This window comes from Anguilla rostrata, chromosome 12, assembly GCF_018555375.3.
Source record: "Anguilla rostrata isolate EN2019 chromosome 12, ASM1855537v3, whole genome shotgun sequence".
Classification (NCBI taxonomy): Eukaryota; Metazoa; Chordata; class Actinopteri; order Anguilliformes; family Anguillidae; genus Anguilla; species Anguilla rostrata.
This window is the reverse complement of record NC_057944.1, coordinates 28,219,375-28,239,121: the sequence shown is the minus strand read 5'-3', so window position 1 is coordinate 28,239,121 and position 19,747 is coordinate 28,219,375. Positions and strand designations below refer to the sequence as shown.

General features: G+C 44.7%; 1 protein-coding gene across 2 annotated transcripts; it reads left to right on the top strand.

Annotated features, from left to right (window-relative positions):
- The first annotated feature begins 447 nt into the window (after window positions 1-447).
- Window positions 448-19,737, top strand: supt5h (SPT5 homolog, DSIF elongation factor subunit). Of its 2 annotated transcripts, XM_064303454.1 has the most exons (30): window positions 448-579; window positions 1,313-1,408; window positions 2,104-2,266; window positions 2,382-2,447; window positions 4,502-4,513; window positions 4,956-5,025; window positions 5,363-5,431; window positions 5,568-5,633; window positions 6,005-6,035; window positions 6,138-6,206; window positions 6,741-6,992; window positions 7,206-7,295; window positions 7,688-7,758; window positions 8,356-8,461; window positions 8,673-8,766; window positions 9,133-9,269; window positions 10,239-10,394; window positions 10,973-11,119; window positions 11,374-11,520; window positions 11,839-11,964; window positions 12,756-12,840; window positions 13,840-13,947; window positions 14,093-14,195; window positions 14,711-14,838; window positions 15,178-15,283; window positions 16,888-17,046; window positions 17,164-17,332; window positions 17,593-17,796; window positions 18,782-18,877; window positions 19,263-19,737. In XM_064303454.1, the coding sequence occupies exons 2-30, from the start codon at window positions 1,328-1,330 to the stop codon at window positions 19,401-19,403; spliced, it is 3,252 nt and encodes a 1,083-aa protein (XP_064159524.1). In that variant the 5' UTR covers window positions 448-579; window positions 1,313-1,327; the 3' UTR covers window positions 19,404-19,737. The 2 variants fall into 2 exon arrangements, with proteins under 2 accessions (XP_064159524.1, XP_064159525.1); XM_064303455.1 differs by lacking the exon at window positions 4,502-4,513.
- Window positions 19,738-19,747: the final 10 nt, after the last annotated feature.

Sequence of the window (19,747 nt, the reverse complement as noted above, 5' to 3'; positions counted from 1 at the left end):
AATTACGACAAATGCAGGACGTGCATGCATGGATTGGATAAACAAAATAAAGCATTTTATGACATCATGCAGCTGTCTATCCCTGTAATTTGTAATGTCACACGTAAAAATGTATAGTACAGAATCTACGCAAGCAGGTTTAGAGATTTGACGTTTATGTTTGCCTTGGGTTAGTGTTTTAGTTCCTAAAAAACTATATCATAAATAAAAGTAACAAAAATGGGATATTGTCCCCCTAGTGACTTCAAATAAGATTCACAGAATAACTAGACAAAATGGGAAGAAATGACGATTAGGTTCCAACTATTGAATAAGGATATAGGCCTACATCATGCATTTAAGTTGAATTCATCATCGCAATGAATCCCTGAACTTGAAAAGCGTTCTGCAACCACTAGTGCGTCAAACAAAAACAGCGTTCCCCCATTTTCTCAGCTTTGATTGCTGTTGTGAGATGACGGAAGTACCGCCTTCAGTTGGATTGTGTTTTCTCGCGATAGTTTCATTTAGTAACACTTTAGCGAGGGACCTGGAAGTAGAAGTACGATATTAAGTCGTGATATTTCATTCTTTAAAAGGGTAAGGAATTGCTGTAGTGAAATTTCACCTTCCAGAATAATTAATTACACATATGCAATTAAAACAAAACGCTACCGTAGCGGGACAATCCAATGTTACGTTCGGCTGCAAACTAGCGCTAACTAGCTGGGTAGCTAGATGAATAGGCTACTAATTTGGATAACTAGGCCTGTCTTTCGCTAACTATTAGCTGACTAATAAGTCAGTAAATTGTTGCTACGGTTTGTCGGCTTGATGTCTGATTAATTGCGTTCTGAATTTCTTGCAGTTATAACATTCTAACATTAGATTGGCCAGCATAATAGACCAGCAAGCCGAATGAATGTTCTGGCTAGCTAAACCAATGTGGCAAGCGGCATATTGCACATCAGACGCGGTGTTTTCAGTCGTTTTTGTGCTTGTGATTGTCTGCGTCACGAAAGAACGTGGTAAAAAACGTGGTGTACTGTGTTCCTCAGATTTTTAATTGTTTTAGAATTGTGGTGTTTGCACGATATTGGTGAGGTAGCCAGTTGCTGTTTGAACGTAGATGGGTCTTCTTAGGTAGTTGGCTAACTTGCCAAATAATGAACGACCTACCATACTGGGTAGTATTAAAACCAACCAGGTTGAACAACGCCGAGCTACATATCTACATTTTAATTTTATTATTTATCTTTATTTAAGGCTTCAGATTAACGGTAGTTCCCTTTAACACGTGTAGCTAACTCCGGCCCACTTCTGTGTTTAAAAGAGAGAACGGTCAAAGATGTCTGATAGTGAGGACAGCGACTTCTCCGACAATCAGAGCGATCGCAGCAGTGAGGCGGAGGAGGTTGAAGAAAACGAGGTAAGTTTGTTTACATTTTATTCCTCTGCTTCGTGATGTGTAACTTGGCTGCTTTTATATCATAATGACGTTACTGAATGCTCTCCAGGTACATTGTTGTACTAGGCGATCATAAAGCAGTAGATTTTAAGACGTTTAACCAGATACTATCTTGAAGTAATTAGACTTATTGTTTTTTCTGCCGTAAATTAGCCTTTTTGTTGTACACATTTTTTGATCGTGTGCAGTGCACACATTGCGGTGTCAGGGCTGAACCTTATATTATATACAATCTCGATTGCTTTTGGTTGAGAGACTAGTGTTGTTCACTAATCAAGATTCAGATGACACTAGTTATATGCTCTCGTTCATGTAATGCTTTCTCATGCTTCTTGTAAGGCTGCAAATACAGTGAAACGTTTAAACGGATTTGTTGAACGTATTTTTGGGAGATTTACAGATAGTCCAGTCCATAACTTGAAGTGGCTTGTACATCAGCCAGCCATGGAAGCATATCCATGGAAACGAAATTGTAAACTTGAGCATTACATTTTCCACTTCCAATTTACATTTTCTTTTTAAAATAAGTTTTTTTTTTTTTTTACAAAAAGAGGTTATTTTGCTTCTATAGCCAGCAACCATCAAGATTAGTCTTTGGTTTCAGCTGTGTTGGGGCAGAGCAATAGCCAAGGTGTTTGTCACTTGGAATCATTCAGGAGGAGGAGGGCCAAGGCAGTGTCGCAGGCAGCGACAAAGGAGATGAGGATGCTGACGATGTAGAGGAAGACGAGGAAGAGTACGATGAAGAGGAGGAGGAGGATGACGATGACCGGCCTAGGAAGAAACCGAGGCACGGTGGCTTCATCCTGGATGAAGCTGGTAAAGTTCCCTGTGCTGTAGAGAAGGAACCATCAGCAGTTGATGTGGAAGAACTGTGGTGATTTTGCTTAGGTGCTGTCACTGACACTTGAACCCTACTTTCTGTCTTGGCTAGATGTGGATGATGAATATGAAGATGAAGATTCATGGGAGGAGGGAGCTGAAGATATTCTGGAGAAAGGTTTGTGAACTGAGGATTGAAATCGGGCCTAGATTCCATTTGGAGTCCCAGTATAAGAAGGTGGCTGCCTTCTGAACAGTGTTTATGAAGTCCAGTGTATCCCCTTTTACAAGGAGCTGCTGTAATGCTCTTATCAGGTCATTGTTCTGTTGTTCATGTTTACATTTTCAGAAAGTGGCTTCAGCAGTTTTTGAAGGAAGCTCTTAAAGCTGTGGTTATATGTCCCATAAAATAAAGTAGCTTTTCCTGTGGTGTTTAATCACGTTCCTATGTGTGTTAAAGTAAAATGCTCGTTAAAGGAATATTTTGTTACTGTAGATTCAAATTTCTTGTTCAAGTTGAGTTACTTGCTGTCTGTGAGTCTAAGCAAAATTTTTTCTGCAGATATTGCAAACATCTGACAAAAAATCTATAGTGCTCTCTAGCTGTCTGATTGTATTTGGGTGAGAAAAGTTTATGCATGTTGAAAAATGAAGTCTGCTTAGTGTAATTGCAACGGATCGGTGAACCCCTAGATTTGGGGGAAATATCTGGTGATATTCTTTACTTGTTAACCTATAATACACTTTGACAATCTTGAGTTCTAGTTTGAATATCCAATAACTTTAATATCATATCTGGTTTGAATGGTAAACTTTTGCAGTGGAGCAAACTGATGCCATATGAAACCATAAAGGTGAAAACAGGGGACATCCTACTTGTTCATGATTATGTAACTAAGGATTATGTGACTGGTACTTATGGCTTCTGGAGGTGAAGTCTCGGCAGGGGCCCCTTTGCGACTGCTTGGCCCTTGTGCGGTGCGGTCTTGTTTAGACACTCCCATCTTTCACATTTCCTGCAATTTGAGGTTTGAATTTTGAATGATGTGATTTGATGTTGCCAAATATTCTGTCCAAAAATGGAGCACAAATGTGTTGAAACCACTCATGTAGGGCGGTAACATACACAAATACAGTCTGTTTGTAACAAGTCTTGGGTTGGGCTAGCATACCAATCAATGGGAAAACAACATGTTATCCTCCAAGGGAAATGCTGTCATGCTCTGGTCTTTTGACCTAGACCCAATGAAACATTTTGATGCTCCATATGCTGGATAATAGCCTAATAGATGGCGGTTTGTGATGGCGAAAATTGTTTGGTGTGGTACTACAAATAATTTTTGAATAATGTAATTTAAGGCAGGTAAATCCATGTCAGTGTTGGTGATTAATTCCCTGGGCATGTGTATGGCACCTTAAAAAATGTGCAATTTACAGTCTGTAGACCAGCCTTGTTTTGGCAATAATGCAATATTTGACTCTTCTTTCTGCGCTCACAACTCTTTATTTCTTGTGCATGCCTCCTTCAGTTAACGGTAAATCAACTCAAGATTTTATGCTGTTTGTTGCCTTTTTTGTTCAGCTGAATTGATTGCATCACAAAAAAACTCATTTGTAACTGTCATCATTCTCATGCGCATATTACCACGCATGATTTGTCCAATGTTTGCACTTGATCGTAAAGACATTTTGCTTTAAAAGTACGGGAGCAAGTGAGGCAATGGTGATAAGTCTCTTAAACCGCCATTCAAGCCTGCTGTTCCATCACAGGCATTGATATCGATAGATAAGAATTAAGGAGAAAATGTGCAATTGCATTTTCTGGTTATTCAAATTTGTCCTCCGTTGCAAATGATTTTTTCAGAATTTCATGTTTCCTGAATTTTCTGTGAAAGGTTAGAATGGTTAGCCTGATCCCTTGCCTTAAGCTGCTCCCCTAGTAAATAATCAAGTGAGCTGGTTATTTGTTTGAGTGGATTGTAAACACATCTGCTGTGCATTGCGCCGCAGGCAAGCCCCTCCAGGGCAAAATAAACCCCGGCTTCTCATGCTTCCACATGTCATCTGGTCTCACCACAGTTCCGTTTGTAACATTTATTTTTGTTTTCTTGTTGTTTTTTTGTTTTTTTTTTGCCCCTGCCTGTGCCCTTGCCACCTTTTGCTGTTTGCCTCTGGTGATATAATTTGACTCTTGTGTGCCTCCCTCCTCTACACCTGCGCCATGCTGAACAGAGGAAGCCGAAGGTGAGTGTCCGTTTGAACCCTGAATCTCGCCGCACACTTGTGTCTTTTGTAATCCGTAATTTAGCCCCAGCTGTCTCTGCTGTGAACAGGCCTAGTGGCCCAGTCTTGTATTAAGAATTTGCCACTGCCAGCTATGGCTGGGATTTCTGCCAGGCAGCACAGAACTGACTGTAGTGTGGCCCATGGAGGGATGCTGTCACACGGATAACCATGTTGTGACGTGTGTTCGGGAGGAGAACACGTGCTAGTCTATGCTGTCCTGAATTGAATGCAGCGGTTGCTGCACTGAGCCACAGTTAGTAGTGCCACAGTCCATAAGGTGCATCACCATCTTATGCCCTCGTACGCTGGCTGAACGTTCTAGAATGTAGTTCCGCAGTGCCCTTGTTCCGTCATGCTCTCCTGCAGTATTTTGACTTTGCATGTTTTCTTTGGTCGGCAGTGTCCAACATCGATCATGTGGTCCTTGATGAAGACCACTCAGGCTCCCGCCGACTGCAGAACCTGTGGAGGTGAGTAGGTTTAGCCTGGACACTCCAACCCCCTTTCCCCACCCAACGTCGTCCTGTCTTTGGCAGCTTATCTGTATTTTCACTTCAGAATTATGTTTTCTGCCTGTCCTTGATGGACAGGGTTCAGTAGGTGATGTAAAGTGCATGTCACTGATCTGTAATGAATGTAATGATGTGATGTCTGGTTGGTTCCGGGTTGGGTGGCCTGCCTTCTATCTCTCTTGTGTATGATCGCTCTTCATTGTCCCCCCCTTCCCCGTAGCTCATCGTAGGGCCCTTGAAGGAGGCAGATGATGCTAGAAGGTCTCTGATTTTGCCTGTTGGTTGCATCTTTTAGAGATTCAAGAGAAGAGGCTCTGGGTGAATACTACATGAGAAAATATGCAAAGTCTTCTGGAGGAGAACAGTAAGTTTTGAGTTATTTTTGATCTTTGGCACTTTCACTTAAATGTCAGTGTGCCTGGGTGAGAGAGACTGAAATGAAATGTAATTATCATTTTGATTTGTACTGTTTTATGTTTACTGTGTTAATTGTCTTCCAGTTTCTATGGTGGATCAGAGGAGCTCTCCGATGACATCACCCAACAGCAGCTGCTCCCTGGTGTTAAGTATGTGTCCTTTGCCAAGCCCCACTTCCCCTTTCACTTTATTTATATTGAGACAGAAGGGATATGTATTATGTGTGTGTGTGTCGCTCAATGAGACTAGTATGTTCACAATCCATTTTTTTTCGTAAATGCATACATTTCAGAATGTATCTTGATTTTCAAAGTTATCATAAAATGAGTTTAGTACATACTTATGGCAAGTATCAGGTGGAGGAAAGTGCATTTTACATAATGTTTTTTGAACAAAGTAAATATTTTTAAACAAATATTACCATATTGTATTATTCACATTTCTGACAATATTTTCTCATTATTTATACCCTGTGCGGTTTAACTTAATCCTCAAATACTGTTACTGTTTGTTTCTAAAGGGATCCTAATTTGTGGACAGTCAAGTGTAAGGTATGTCATTGCATTTATTTCTTGGTGCTATCCCATGTTGAATTTCTGTGTTCATATATCCCTATTTGTGTTTTGAATGCCTCCCTCTCTCTCTCTCTCTAGATAGGAGAAGAGCGAGCGACTGCCATTGCACTGATGAGGAAGTTCATTGCCTACCAGTTCACAGACACGGTTTGTTTCATTGAGCATGGCTGGCATAGGCAGAGGAGCCTTCCATTTAGGAACAGATTCTGTTTGCCTGTTTGGTCATCCTTACTGTCCTCGCCTAGTCTCGCTCAGATTTAACCGAGTAAAAACGCAGATTTTTTTCCCCAAGATTACAGGTGATGGCCCAAACTTGAACCGCAACAAAATAATTACTCCTGTTTCTTTGAGCCTTTTGGTGTCTAATATTTGTGTTGTTTATTGATCATAATATTTACTTAGTCGTTGGTAGCATATGTGATATTCAAAGGGAAAGCACTTAATTGGAATTATAATTTGTAACAAGATGTCACACTAGCTAGCTTGCTCTACATGAGTAAATTACAATAGTAACAGTAGCACGGTCACTGATTTTAGAATGTGTTGCGTGTAGAATGTACAAGTCAAAAGGTGAAATATTTTGTGAAATCAATTGCAAAATAAATGGAGAGGGCAGCCCTGTTATTCTCCCATGTGTATTTGGCTTTTGGCTAACCTGTGTACTGTATGAAACATCCACAGCCGCTCCAGATCAAATCGGTGGTGGCTCCCGAACACGTCAAGGGCTACATCTACGTGGAGTCCTACAAACAGACGCACGTCAAGGCTGCCATCGAGGGCGTGGGCAACCTGCGCATGGGCTTCTGGAACCAGCAGATGGTGCCCATAAAGGAAATGACTGATGTCCTCAAGGTGGTCAAGGAGGTGACCAACCTCAAGCCCAAGTCCTGGGTCAGGCTCAAGCGAGGCCTGTACAAGGATGACATAGCACAGGTGTGTTTCTCAGCAGGAGAGGGTGCAATATAGGAACACTGTAATTTTTTGCAGCTGAGCAGTTGCAAGGTATTGTACTCATTTAAAAAGGAAAGACGGGTATAGTCAGGACTGACAGCCTTACGTTGTTTGTGTTTTTTTTGCTGTTAAGTCTGCCTTCATATCTGCTGAATTGTGAAGGGTTTGACTGTCAGTTGTTTTTTTTGTTTTAAGGTGGACTACGTTGAACCCAGCCAAAACACTATATCACTGAAGATGATTCCTCGGATAGATCTGGACCGCATCAAGGCACGCATGAGCCTGGTAAGCAGGAGAGGAATCGTGACTCTTCGGGACTCTTTCACTGTAGAAAAAAAACATCTGGAGAAAGACAACGACACTTTGGGCAGTTTCAAACGTGTTTTAAGTTATTATTGTTAATTTATGTTTTTTTTTTTTGTGAGAATGATCTGTGTTGGCTGGGCATGTTGGGTCAAATTCGAAAGTCTTTGAAGTCTGTGAAGCCTTATTACATTACATTACATTACAGGCATTTGGCAGACGCTCTTATCCAGAGCGACGTGACTTATGATTTATGGCATTGTTTAAATGAAATGAAGCTGGTTAGTATTCGTGACCCTCTTCCTGGAATTCAGGGGAAGTGTTTAGTTACTGAACCTTTTCACAAATGGCTGGCTCTTGTCATTATCCCATAGAAAGACTGGTTTGCCAAGAGGAAGAAGTTCAAAAGACCTGCTCAGAGGCTGTTTGATGCTGAGAAAATCAGGTATGGAGGGATGGGAATAGCACGACAAAGGCATGTCAGTGTGCATCACTCCATGTATAATGTAACTGGAAGCATGCTAGTGTATTTAATAAGTGCTCACTACAAGGCAGAAGGAACCTGTGTGTCATTCTCTTTTTGTTTTTGTTTGTTTTTTTGTTTGTACGTACGTGAGTGCTAGCTGAGCTTAGCTACGCATTGATAGCTACATCTCTGTGCCGACTTAGCAATTTGTCTGTGCCATGTATGTTAGTAACACTTGGAACGGGTCAAAATGCCATGTTAGTTGTTAGGGAATGGTAGTTGCATAGAGTTGTTGGAATGTGTTGGGTTGTGGAGAAAAATCCATCCTTGTAAGATCAAATTTTAATCGAACCGAATAAAGCATTTGTGTAACCTCCAAAATAGAAGGATGATATTCTGATAACCCTTAAGATGTCAAAGCTTGAGCGTTGCTTCTTCTGCCGTGTGGCAGAATCAAGGGGTGATTCCTGCCGCTCAGCATTGTGCTTATTGACTGTGAAAGTATAGTCCTAATTTGTGATCTTAGCAGTTTGCGCAAGTGCATTGGCTTGTGGGTAAGAATGTCCGCTCCTGCAGGTCACTTGGTGGAGAGGTCAGTCACGATGGAGACTTCATGATATTCGAAGGCAACCGTTACAGCCGCAAAGGATTCCTCTTCAAGAGCTTTGCCATGTCCGCTGTGGTAAGAGGCATCACCACACTGCCCCCTTTTGGCATAATGAAGAGTTATCAAATTCAAGCTCGTTTCATGTGTGTTTGTGCATTCTAAAGCTAGGTTGTCATGCCGTACTAGTTGTCTGCTTATGTTCTTGTTTTTTGTCATGTACGTTCTCTTGTCCACTTCTGTGTTGTCCTTGTTCAGTAGATTTCTACCTCACGTTTCTATGTTGTAGATCACAGAGGGGGTGAAGCCCACGCTGTCCGAGCTGGAAAAATTTGAGGACCAGCCAGAGGGCATTGATCTGGAAGTTGTCACAGAAACTTCAGGTATCAACTTCACCCCAATGCACCTATCGTTGTTGGCGTTTTCTGTTGGTTGTTACCTACGTACTCTGTGATGGGTGGAGGTCTGCAAACCGCCCTTCTTCCTCACTGTACTGTAGTATTGGCAACGGTGGGCAGGGATAGCCAATTCCGATTTTATGGCCAGTGCCACTGCTGGCGTCCATTCTTCCCTTCTGATTAGGGTCTGTAATAGACCTGGGAAGAGGGTGAGTCAGATCTCTGGTTAGTCGGTGGAGTTAATCAATTCGCTAACCGACCCAGCAGTACTGCTTTGAGGGCCCGATTTGAGTATCTATGAGGTGTGGTGTGTATGTGACCAAAGGGGGGTTTGCGGGTTTGCCTCCTCAGGGAAGGAGCGGGAGCACAGCCTGCAGGCTGGGGACAATGTGGAGGTGTGCGAGGGGGAGCTGATCAACCTGCAGGGCAAGATCCTTAGCGTGGAGGGCAACAAGATCACCATCATGCCCAAACATGAAGACCTGAAGGTACGGGACCAACGCTGGGCACATGGCATGTTGTCAGTCCATCAGAAAGTCCCTTCGCCACTGATATCATTCCTTAAAATAAAACATTTTCACTCCTGACAATAAATGCAAGTTGTCCCAGGAATCACTGGGAACTGGGCTTGTGTTTTAGGAATAAGCTACCATTAAAACGCGTTGGTCATATTTCAATAGGTAGGACTAAATAAAATGTGGAAAAATATGCTTAAGCCTATGGCATACCAGCCTGACAGCTTTAGTGTATTCGCTGTCATTATCAAGGCAAAGGAATGACATTTAGCCCATGTTATTAATATTAGAATGCGCATAGTTACTATGAACTTTGCATGCAGCTTGAACCTCACTAGGTAGGGTTCATTGCCCGCGGCCTGTGTTCTGCAAGAACAGCCTTATGGAATTGATTGTTATTCTTCATTGTGTGAACAGACTTTTCTACGTCATTACAATAAGTCATTGCTGGTCATTAGAAGGAGAGTACAATGGACTCTGCTATGTAGCCTTAACCGTTCCATCAAAGAGCTCTTGCAGATGTTTTTTTCGCAAAATGGCAGCACTGGTATGAGTTAATGAAAAAAATGTTTTCCTGTTTTTCAGTTATTATATTACTTGGGGAAACAGGAGATATTTCCGGGAAGGAATTTCCAGGAACCCGTTTCAGGGTCCTATTCACCAGAGCGATACAATGACCGTGGCTACAACTGTATTGAACTGGCATGCTTAAATTACGCCTTTTAGCTGAGTAAATTAGACCAGTAAATCAAGGGTGCCTTGCCAAAATACACAGAAGCCAAGCTCTCTGCTGTTCTGTGAACAAGGAGAGAATCAGCCGTGGGAAGTGTTGTTTTTGGAACGGAGCCTCGCCCTTCACCAGCGAGTGCCTGTCAGTCAGATTGGCCCTGTTCTCCTTGGGTCTATTGCGCGAGCGTTCTCCGAGTGCTTTCGTTTGCTCAGGACCCCCTGGAGTTCCCCGCTCACGAGCTGAGGAAGTATTTCAAGATGGGCGATCACGTGAAGGTGATCGCGGGCCGCTACGAAGGCGACACGGGCCTCATCGTGCGCGTGGAGGAGAACTTCGTCATCCTCTTCTCGGACCTCACCATGCACGAGGTAACGGACACTGTAGTGTAGCGGTTTTGGAACTAGGCATGCGAAATGGAGACTGCAGGTTTGCTTCCCAGGTGTGGCATTCCATTGTGCCTTTGCGGTGCTTAGCCATAATTGCTTCTGTAAATATCCAGGTATATAGATAAAGTAAATAAAAAATAAAAATAATAAGTATGAATAAATAATAAAATGTTAATAAATAGAAAGGAGCTGTGGTGGAAAGGACCTTCACTCTAGTGTTTCTTTTGCGCCTCTACATCATGAAACCTATGCACTTGTTGTACGTCGCTCTGGATAAGAGCGTCTGCTAAATGCCTATAATGTAATGTAATGATAGATTGTAAGACAGCTCCTGTGTTAAAGGACCTCCAAATATGTAATTTCCTTAGGTCATTTATTGGCTGAAGAGTCTGCGTGCCTTGTGCCAAAGCCTAAATTGGCTGCTGTTTGAAAGGAAATGACAAAACCCAGCAGCAGCTGTGGCCCTCTGGGACTGGAGTTTGGGCCTCTGATTTAGGGGTCTGGTCAGGGTGAGGGAGACTTGCCCGTGCCTTACCTTGCGCCTCCTTGTGCTCCTGCAGCTGAAGGTCCTCCCCCGCGACCTCCAGCTGTGCTCGGAGACGGCGTCGGGCGTGGACGCCGGGGGCCAGCATGAGTGGGGGGAGCTGGTGCAGCTGGACCCCCAGACCGTGGGCGTCATCGTGCGGCTGGAGAGGGAGACCTTCCAGGTACGGCCCCCTGACACCCGCACCACACAGCCCCACAGCGGGGCTTCACATTGTTAGCAGTGGGTCACATGCACACCCACTTTCAGGGTCTCAGGGAAGAGGCTTGAATCTGTAACGCGCACAGTCGTGGTGTACGGTGGCCATTTTGTGCTAGAATGTTCACCACCCATGAGCTGGGTTGGAAGAGGAAGGGGTTTCTAAACTTGCACACACAGAGCACGCACGCTAGTCCTCATGTGGCGCATGCTCCACAGGTGCTCAACATGCACGGGAAGGTGCTGACGGTGCGCCACCAGGCCGTGAACCGCCGGAAGGACAACCGCTTCGCCGTGGCCCTCGACTCGGAGCAGAACAACATCCACGTCAAGGACATTGTCAAGGTCATCGACGGGCCCCACTCGGTGAGTAGCGATTCGGGTCCCACTAGGGCCGGGCCCTGTGGCTAGGGGTCCTCACATCTATCTGTAAAAGACGATCATTTGACACCTTCATCCAGCTGCCAGTACAACGGCTCTTCAACACAGTATTGCATAGAATCATGGAATGTTGGGCATGGGGTATGCATATTTAATATACTGACAAAGTTCATCTTTAGACCTTACTATGGTTTTTATAACACAGAAATATCAATGAAATATTGTTGGGGAACTTCTGCAAAGTCGATAGCACTGCAGTACGATGAGCCAAAGGTGACCGCGTGTGTTTTCGTTCTCTGACAGGGGCGTGAAGGGGAGATCCGTCACCTCTTCCGGGGATTCGCCTTCTTGCACTGTAAGAAGCTGGTGGAGAATGGGGGCATGTTCGTCTGCAAGACGCGTCACCTGGTCCTGGCCGGGGGCTCCAAGGTGACCGGCACACTGGCCACCCGCGATGCTTTTATATCGCTCTGCACAGACATGCATCAGCCTAGTGATAGATGGACCCTCCCAGAATTTTAAAATAATCATGCTCAAGTACTAATGCAAAACCTGTAAATCCAGCCCTAATTCTGATCATCCTGCAGGCCCCATACATGTCTTTGTGCCTGTGCACTGCACATGAACATTAACCTTGGATTAAAGCCTTGTGTTTATGCACGCACACACACTTATCTTCGTGATTAACAGAGCTGCTAATCGCCTGGTAGCTGAGTGTGGGGGAAAATGTTATCAAATTGTTACCAAAATGCTATTCAATTGTTTATCTCCAGGTTTCAGCAGACCTCCCTCTTGTGACCAAATGATAAAGGCTGTGCGTATTTTTAGAAGGCGTCTGTATGCATCATTGAAAAAAGCTATATCTAACAAGTATGCTGTAGACCAGGGGTCCTCAATCTTATCCAGAAAGGGCCGGTGTGGGTGCAGGTTTTTGTTCCAACCAAGCAGTTACACACCTGATTCTACTAATCAACCACTAGAGTCTTTGCTAAGGACCTTGATTAGTGCAATCAGGTGTGTAACTGCTTGGTTGGAATGAAAGCCTGCACCCACACCGGCCCTTTCTGGATAAGATTGAGGACCCCTGCTGTAGACCTTTCTCTTCTGAAGCCTGATTGGTCCCCTAGGCTGTGTCAATGTTGGAACTTCACGGGTTCCTGCCTGCTCACAGCAGCCCGAAACGTGGGGCGCGTCTGAACGTGTCCGTCTTGTCTCTGCAGCCCCGGGACGTGACCAACTTCACGGTCGGCGGCTTCGCGCCCATGAGCCCCCGCATTAGCAGCCCCATGCACCCAGGAGGCGGCGGTGAGTACGGAATGCTGGCGCCCACAGCTGCACATGCACGTGCATGCAAGCACTTTCCCACGCTTCACGGAACAAGCGATATCAGCATTTAATCACGTTCTAAAGTTTCGAGGAAGCAACACTCACCAGCCATTATGGTGAAGAATTCCAGGCAAGAGATCCGGACCTGTGGATTTTGTGTTAAACAAGGATACATAAATCTGGACTTGGAGGGCTGCAATTGATGAAGAGCTACTGATATTATAGGCTAACCAGATGGTCAACTCCTACTTTTCTTCTGTCTTCATTTGTCTGTCTTCACCTGTAAGAGGCTGTAATTGGTAACAGGAGTTTGCGGTCCTTCCGACTATCAGTTCCCACAGTATTGGGCTCAGTCACGCCCCTTAGTGGATTTTCAGAAGATGCAGCAGACCAGAATTCTTAGACATCTGTGGAAGAAGATTACTGAGTCAACCCCCAAAGAGGGAAGCTGTACGGCTTCACTCAAGACTGAATTGGTCACGTTGGGTTGTTAGTCGACCAGCTGGAAGAAAAGCCTTCCTACACTGAAGCCATCCTTGATCTATGTGAAATGGTCCAGGCTTTGAGGTGGGATTTTACCCATTTGGTGTATGGCAGAGGGCAAGTTTAAATGGCATCTAAGAAGCAGAAGTTGAGATGCACTGCATTTATGTGAACATTACTGTGAGCTTTTGCTTCTTCTGTTCAAGGGAACTCCACTGGGAAAAAAAGGAACTTAAAAAGCGGAGATTGGAAAATTAAGAATGTTTCTCATTTGGTTCCCGTTTCAAAGTTGCTCGCTTTCTCTTATTTGCCTTTAAAAATCTGTGGCCTTTGTTAAGCGCTGTGTAATGTGGTATGGACTTGTTGGCTCTTTGGTTCTAAAATCCGTAATTTTATGGTGGTATTGACTGTTTTTGGTAGACTCAATTCCAGTGCTCATTATTGCATGTCCACTCACGGGTGTGGCAGTTGATGTGTATCCATCTTTAATATCAGGTCAACAGCAAAGAGGTGGAGGAGGAGGAGGCATGGGGCGTGGTCGGGGAAGACGAGACAATGACCTCATCGGGCAGACGGTCCGGATTTCCCAGGGACCATACAAGGGTGAGCAGCACGCCATGAGGACACACTTTTCCTTGCGTCCGTCATCAGGCATCACCAAACAGGCTGGCGTTCATCTGAAGAGCAGTGTGTCATATGAACGGGCCGCGGTTCGATTTGACCTGACCCCAGCCATCCTAATTCCCAGGGTACATTGGGGTGGTGAAGGATGCCACGGAGTCCACTGCTCGAGTGGAGCTGCACTCCACCTGCCAGACCATCTCTGTGGATCGCCAGCGTCTCACCACTGTGTAAGTTCAAAGTTCACTTCCAGTGTAACTGACGTTCAGGGAAGTTGTCATGGTTCCTGTTGCTGAGGAACAGAACATGTCATTTAAATGACAAGCATCGATACAAGCAAAAACCCTGTTGCCATGTATTTGAATGTAGTTTAACCAAAGCAATGCTCCTGTAAAACAGTGATTTTTTAAATTTATTTATTTTATACTGTCGCCTCATAGGGTGAAATGCAACATACTCTTTCACCATCCTTGCAAATGTTAATATTTGGATTAATAATAATTTAAAAGCTGCTTATACACCAAGATCGGCTCACCGTTTTAAAGTGGTTCATGAAAAACTAGCATTTCTTTATTCCAACATCTAATTTTAACTCGCTTGTCCAGTGAAAAACAGTGCCAGCAGGAAGTGGCATTGCAGGATTGAAGTTAGCATCCTGAGAGTTCAGTGGCCCAGCCCTGGTGTCTGTGGAATGAACCTCGGCCAGGTTGCATCCTGAGTGAAACGGTTTGTTTATTTTTTGCAGTGGCGCCAAGAGGCACGGAGGAATGACCTCCATTCATGGGAGGACCCCCATGTACGGGTCACAGACCCCCATGTATGGGACAGGCTCCCGTACACCCATGTACGGCTCGCAGACGCCCCTCCACGACGGTGAGAACTGTTCACTGCTCATTACCTTTGCCCCTTATTCATATCAGATTTCTGGTCATATAAGAGTTATGGACACAATGAGAAATTTCTTCGAAGCACTTCCCAGAAGATGGGAATCTCAACTGAATATCTGCCAAGGCATAGGAAATTTGTCAAATGTTTTTGCTTGCTTGAGGGCCAGTGTAATTGGTAATGCATGTATTGTATGTATTCATTTTATAACAAATTACCTTTTCCCGCAATCCTGTTATGGATTCTGGGTCTTGGTTTTAAGCGGTGGTTGTTAAACCCTCAAGATTGGATTTGTTTGTTGTTGTTGACGGCGGGCCCTTTCCACAGGAAGCCGCACCCCTCATTACGGCTCGCAGACCCCGCTGCATGATGGGAGCAGGACGCCAGGGCAGAGCGGGGCCTGGGACCCCAACAACCCCAACACACCATCCCGGTACGAGGTCCTCCGTTCGCCCGCGTGCACATCTGGGGTTTTCGGCATTCATTTTTATTCATTCAGTGAATTCTTTTTCTGAAATGCACATTCTGTGTAATGCTACATTTAGTGCTCAGAACAAGAGAAACTTAAATTGTTGGTTCCCTACTTACACCGGAGTATAGAACGCAGCTTTGCCTTATAGATGTTCAGATTGAAATGGAACTATGATAATTAAAACACATGGTCCACAAATGTCATGCTGCAGATGTTGCAGAATAGGAAACTTTGTGGTTCCGTGGTTCTTTTGAAGGGCTTTTAGTATCGTTTAAAGAATTATGTTGTTTTTTTTTTGTACATGATGAAAGACCGATTGCGTAAATGTTTAATTTTAGCATCGAGCCAGATGTACTGGCTGAAGTATAAATGGCTGCTTTGTTGACAGAACTGCATGTCGACGGTGCACTGAATTTTACCTAAGATATCAGATGGGCTGTTGTGTTCCTGGAACTCCAGCTTTAATTATGGCTTCCCAGAACAGCATCTTTCCTGTTTACTTGTGGGAAAATGGAGCATTCCTTTCCTGTTTCCCAATCGGTTTGCGTTTTGACTCCAGTACTGCTTCAACGGCAACACAAACGCACAGTCCTGTCCAAGTCAACGCAGTGAGCCGCTTTACCTAGCACACATTTGGAAATAAGAGAAAGTGGATCCCCTTGTCTAAACTCCGCATTTGCCAAATGTACAGACAAAACTCTCCATTCTCCGTCCTACTCTGATTTAGAGGGCGAACGTACCATCTCCTTCACCTTTTCTTCATTTGCATAGCTAGATAAACTAAAGCCACTTCAAACTTTTTGTTTTGTGTTGTGATCTTGCGTAGCCCTTCTCTTTATATATCCATGGCGTAGCCGCGAGACGGAGGTCTGGGAGAGATTCCAGCCCCGGTTAATAGCTGCCTCGTAATTATTCACGCCCCAGTGGCGTGGAGTGACTTTAAATGGTGCGGTGTTCTCACTGAGTATACCGACAACAGTGTTCTTGGACCTGTTCGCTGGTGGTTCTCAATCCTGAAGTTCTTTCTTCTTACTGAGTATACTGCCAGCTTTAATGACTCTTTTAATTGTCAAACTACTCTAGGGCTGCCACTAACAAATATTTTTCTATCGATTAATCTATTGACTATTTTACCAATTAATCTAAACGATTAATTTTCCTCCAAAAATATCAGATTGACACGTTTCAAAACGTGTTTTTTCTTTGTCTAATGTCTCCCCATGTGCCAATTTGTTAAGTTGTTGTGCCATTTGGCAATACTTAAATATTTTGTGCATCAGTCAGGGACAGTCTGCATCATTTGGAGGGGGCAATATCTTGCGCTTATTGGACGACCCTGACCAGGCCTGGACTTCATGACTATATTAGGGTCCCCCCTATTGCTTAGTCCCTGCCTGCAATTTGTGCAACATGGTGGCACTAAAACTGCACTTCTGCAGCCTCAAAACGCTTTTCTCAAGCCCAGGGAAAGTCAACGAGTGACCTCACAGTCACTGTCCATATTTCTGCAGTCTGTGGTCTCGCTCCAGTGAGGCCCTGTGCTCTAACGGCGTCTCTTCCTCCAGGGCCGAGGAGGAGTTCGAGTTCGGCTACGACGACGAGCCCTCCCCTTCGCCACAGGGCTACGGGGGCACCCCCAACCCACAAACCCCAGGGTACCCCGAGGTGCCCTCTCCACAGGTCAACCCGCAGTACAACCCCCAGACCCCCGGTACCCCAGCCATGTGAGTGCCCCCCCCCTCGTTTTCTCCTCTCTCACCCGCCGGACACAGCTTCCTCATGGCAGTCACTCAAAACCGCTCTCTTGTTGCTGAGTGACGTTTGTGCCGCTTGCGTTGCAGGTACAATACGGACCAGTACTCCCCTTATGCCGCCCCCTCCCCCCAAGGCTCCTACCAGCCCAGCCCAAGTCCACAGAGCTACCACCAGGTGGCGCCCAGCCCGGTGGGCTACCAGAACACACATTCTCCAGCCAGCTACCACCCTACCCCCTCGCCCATGGCCTACCAGGTAATTTAACCCCTCAGGCTGCTCACAGATTACTACCACAGATACTACTATAGATTAACAAGGTGGTCAACTCCTGCATTTCTTTCCATTTTTTAACTATAAGAAGCTCTTGTTAGTAACAGGAGTTTCCTGCCTGTGATTTGAATATCTATTCAAGCTGTAATGTACTTGGTCCTGAATTTTCAGAATATGCATTAAATTGGAATCAGTGGAAGGGAGACATATAATACATGCACCAATTTTTGGTTTCCCTCCACCAGGCCAGTCCGAGCCCCAGCCCGGTAGGGTACAGCCCCATGACCCCTGGAGCCCCCTCTCCTGGAGGCTATAACCCCCATACCCCCGGGTCCAATATCGACCAGACCTCCTGCGACTGGGTCACCACTGACATCCTGGTGCGGGTGAAAGACACCTTCGTGGACGGGCAGGTTATGAACCAGACGGGGGTGATTCGCAGCGTGACGGTAGGTCCCAGCTCTGCAGCCAGCTGGCTCCTGCGCTGTGGCTGGCCCGCCAAGGCAGGATCTTCGCTCTCTTTCAGTTCCACCGTTTCACTTGAAGTAGTTATGACTGCTTGACAAGAGAACATAACAGGACAGAACAGAACGTCTTTATTTTTGGAAGATAGTTGTAAACTGTAATATCAACAAAAGTGGCCGTGTTCTAACCTGTTGAAAGTTTTCATTAACAGGTTAGACCTTGTATTTTTGGAGTGGCCATGCATGTCTAGACATCTCTGCCAAAACTTTCCCCTTTTGTTACCTTTACTAAATGTGTGAATCTGCCATTGTTAAAAATTTGGTTTAAAAATGCATTTTAAATGACAAGTGAGACCACTCTGGCTAACTGTCTACTTTGAGGTAGACAGCCTCAAATTGTACTGACTGGGTTTGGAGTCCAATGAAACTGTTAGAAAACGGCCTTTGGATGGCTGTGTGCGAAATTAAGCTATTATTGATGGCCTGCTAATTACAGAGTAATTATGTGAGTTAAAATGTGATTAATTCATGCTGATTTATTGTAAAAAGCCAGTCTATTATAGGTGTAGTTTGTTTAACGTTAATTTTGCTGAAACCTAATGCAGTTCAGATGAATGGAGCAATTTGGCTGTTTATCATGGTATGAAAGGCATGTGTGCGCAAGCAGCATTGGCAATGCTTCCAACATGTGTGTGAAATGGAGTCATATCTATATTTGTCTCTAAAATGGCATTTTTTTTATCATGCATGCTGTTTTAATTATGCTTTTCTCAGCATTGTCGCACATACAGTATTAGTGTTTGTTATAAATAGAGATGCTCTGTAAACTGTTTGTTTGTTACGAGTAACTAATGGCCGAGTCAAAATCAGTTAAAGTACGGTGGCTGTTTCAGGGCTTGAGGGCTTGTTGTCTGTGACCCCGGTCCCTGCTCCTCCAGCCCAGCTAACACCCACTTCCCCTCTTCCCCAGGGTGGAATGTGTTCCGTCTTCCTCCAGGACACGGAGAAGGTGGTCAGCATCTCCAGTGAACACCTGGAGCCCGTGACTCCAACCAAGAACAACAAGGTACAGCCGTGTGTTATTAAGTAAATGGAAACTTCTCCAGTAAAGCTGCAAGGTGCTGGAGAACGCACAGCTGTTTCAAAACACTTGATTTGTAATGCCATGTTCTCCTCCCTCTCATTGTCTTGTCTTCTGATAACTCATGTTCATGAATTACTAGCACTCGAGGATTTTGCTCCCAATTTATCTGTGTTGCTTCAGAATGTATGTGGGCGTGTGATGTCATTAATGTGTGCCTGCACTTAACTTGCCGCGGGGGTCTTTGGATGCTCGCTCCCCAGATCAGAAATGGTTGAAACCCCGTGATATAAGCCTGCCTTGATGTCTTTTCATGGCAGAGGTGTCTGGGTGTGTAATGTAATGGATGTGTGTGTTTTGCGCGTTCCAGGTAAAGGTGATTTTGGGAGAGGACCGGGAGGCCACCGGGGTGCTGCTGAGTATTGATGGGGAGGACGGCATCGTTAGGATGGAGCTGGATGAACAGCTGAAGATCCTCAACCTCCGTTTCCTTGGAAAACTTGAAGTGTGACACCACCCTGGCCCCCCCACCCCCCACCCCACCCCACCCCCAACTTCCTTTGGACAACCATGCAATGCTTAGAATGTAAGCAAGCAAGAAAATGTGTGCTTTCTTGTGCTATGGGTTTATTTTTTCCCATTTCCCCCCCTCTGTTACCTCGTTCCCACAGATTTCGAATATGATGATAGGTGGAGTATTTGCCTATTTTTCCATTTAGATTAAACCTGTCTCAAGTACCTGTGCTCTTTGGTGTAGTCTACATGTACCTTTTATTTTGTTGTTTTTGGTGTATTCATTTCCTCTTGGGAAATTGAATTCCACCTCAATAAATTTCCAAAATTAATCATTTTTTG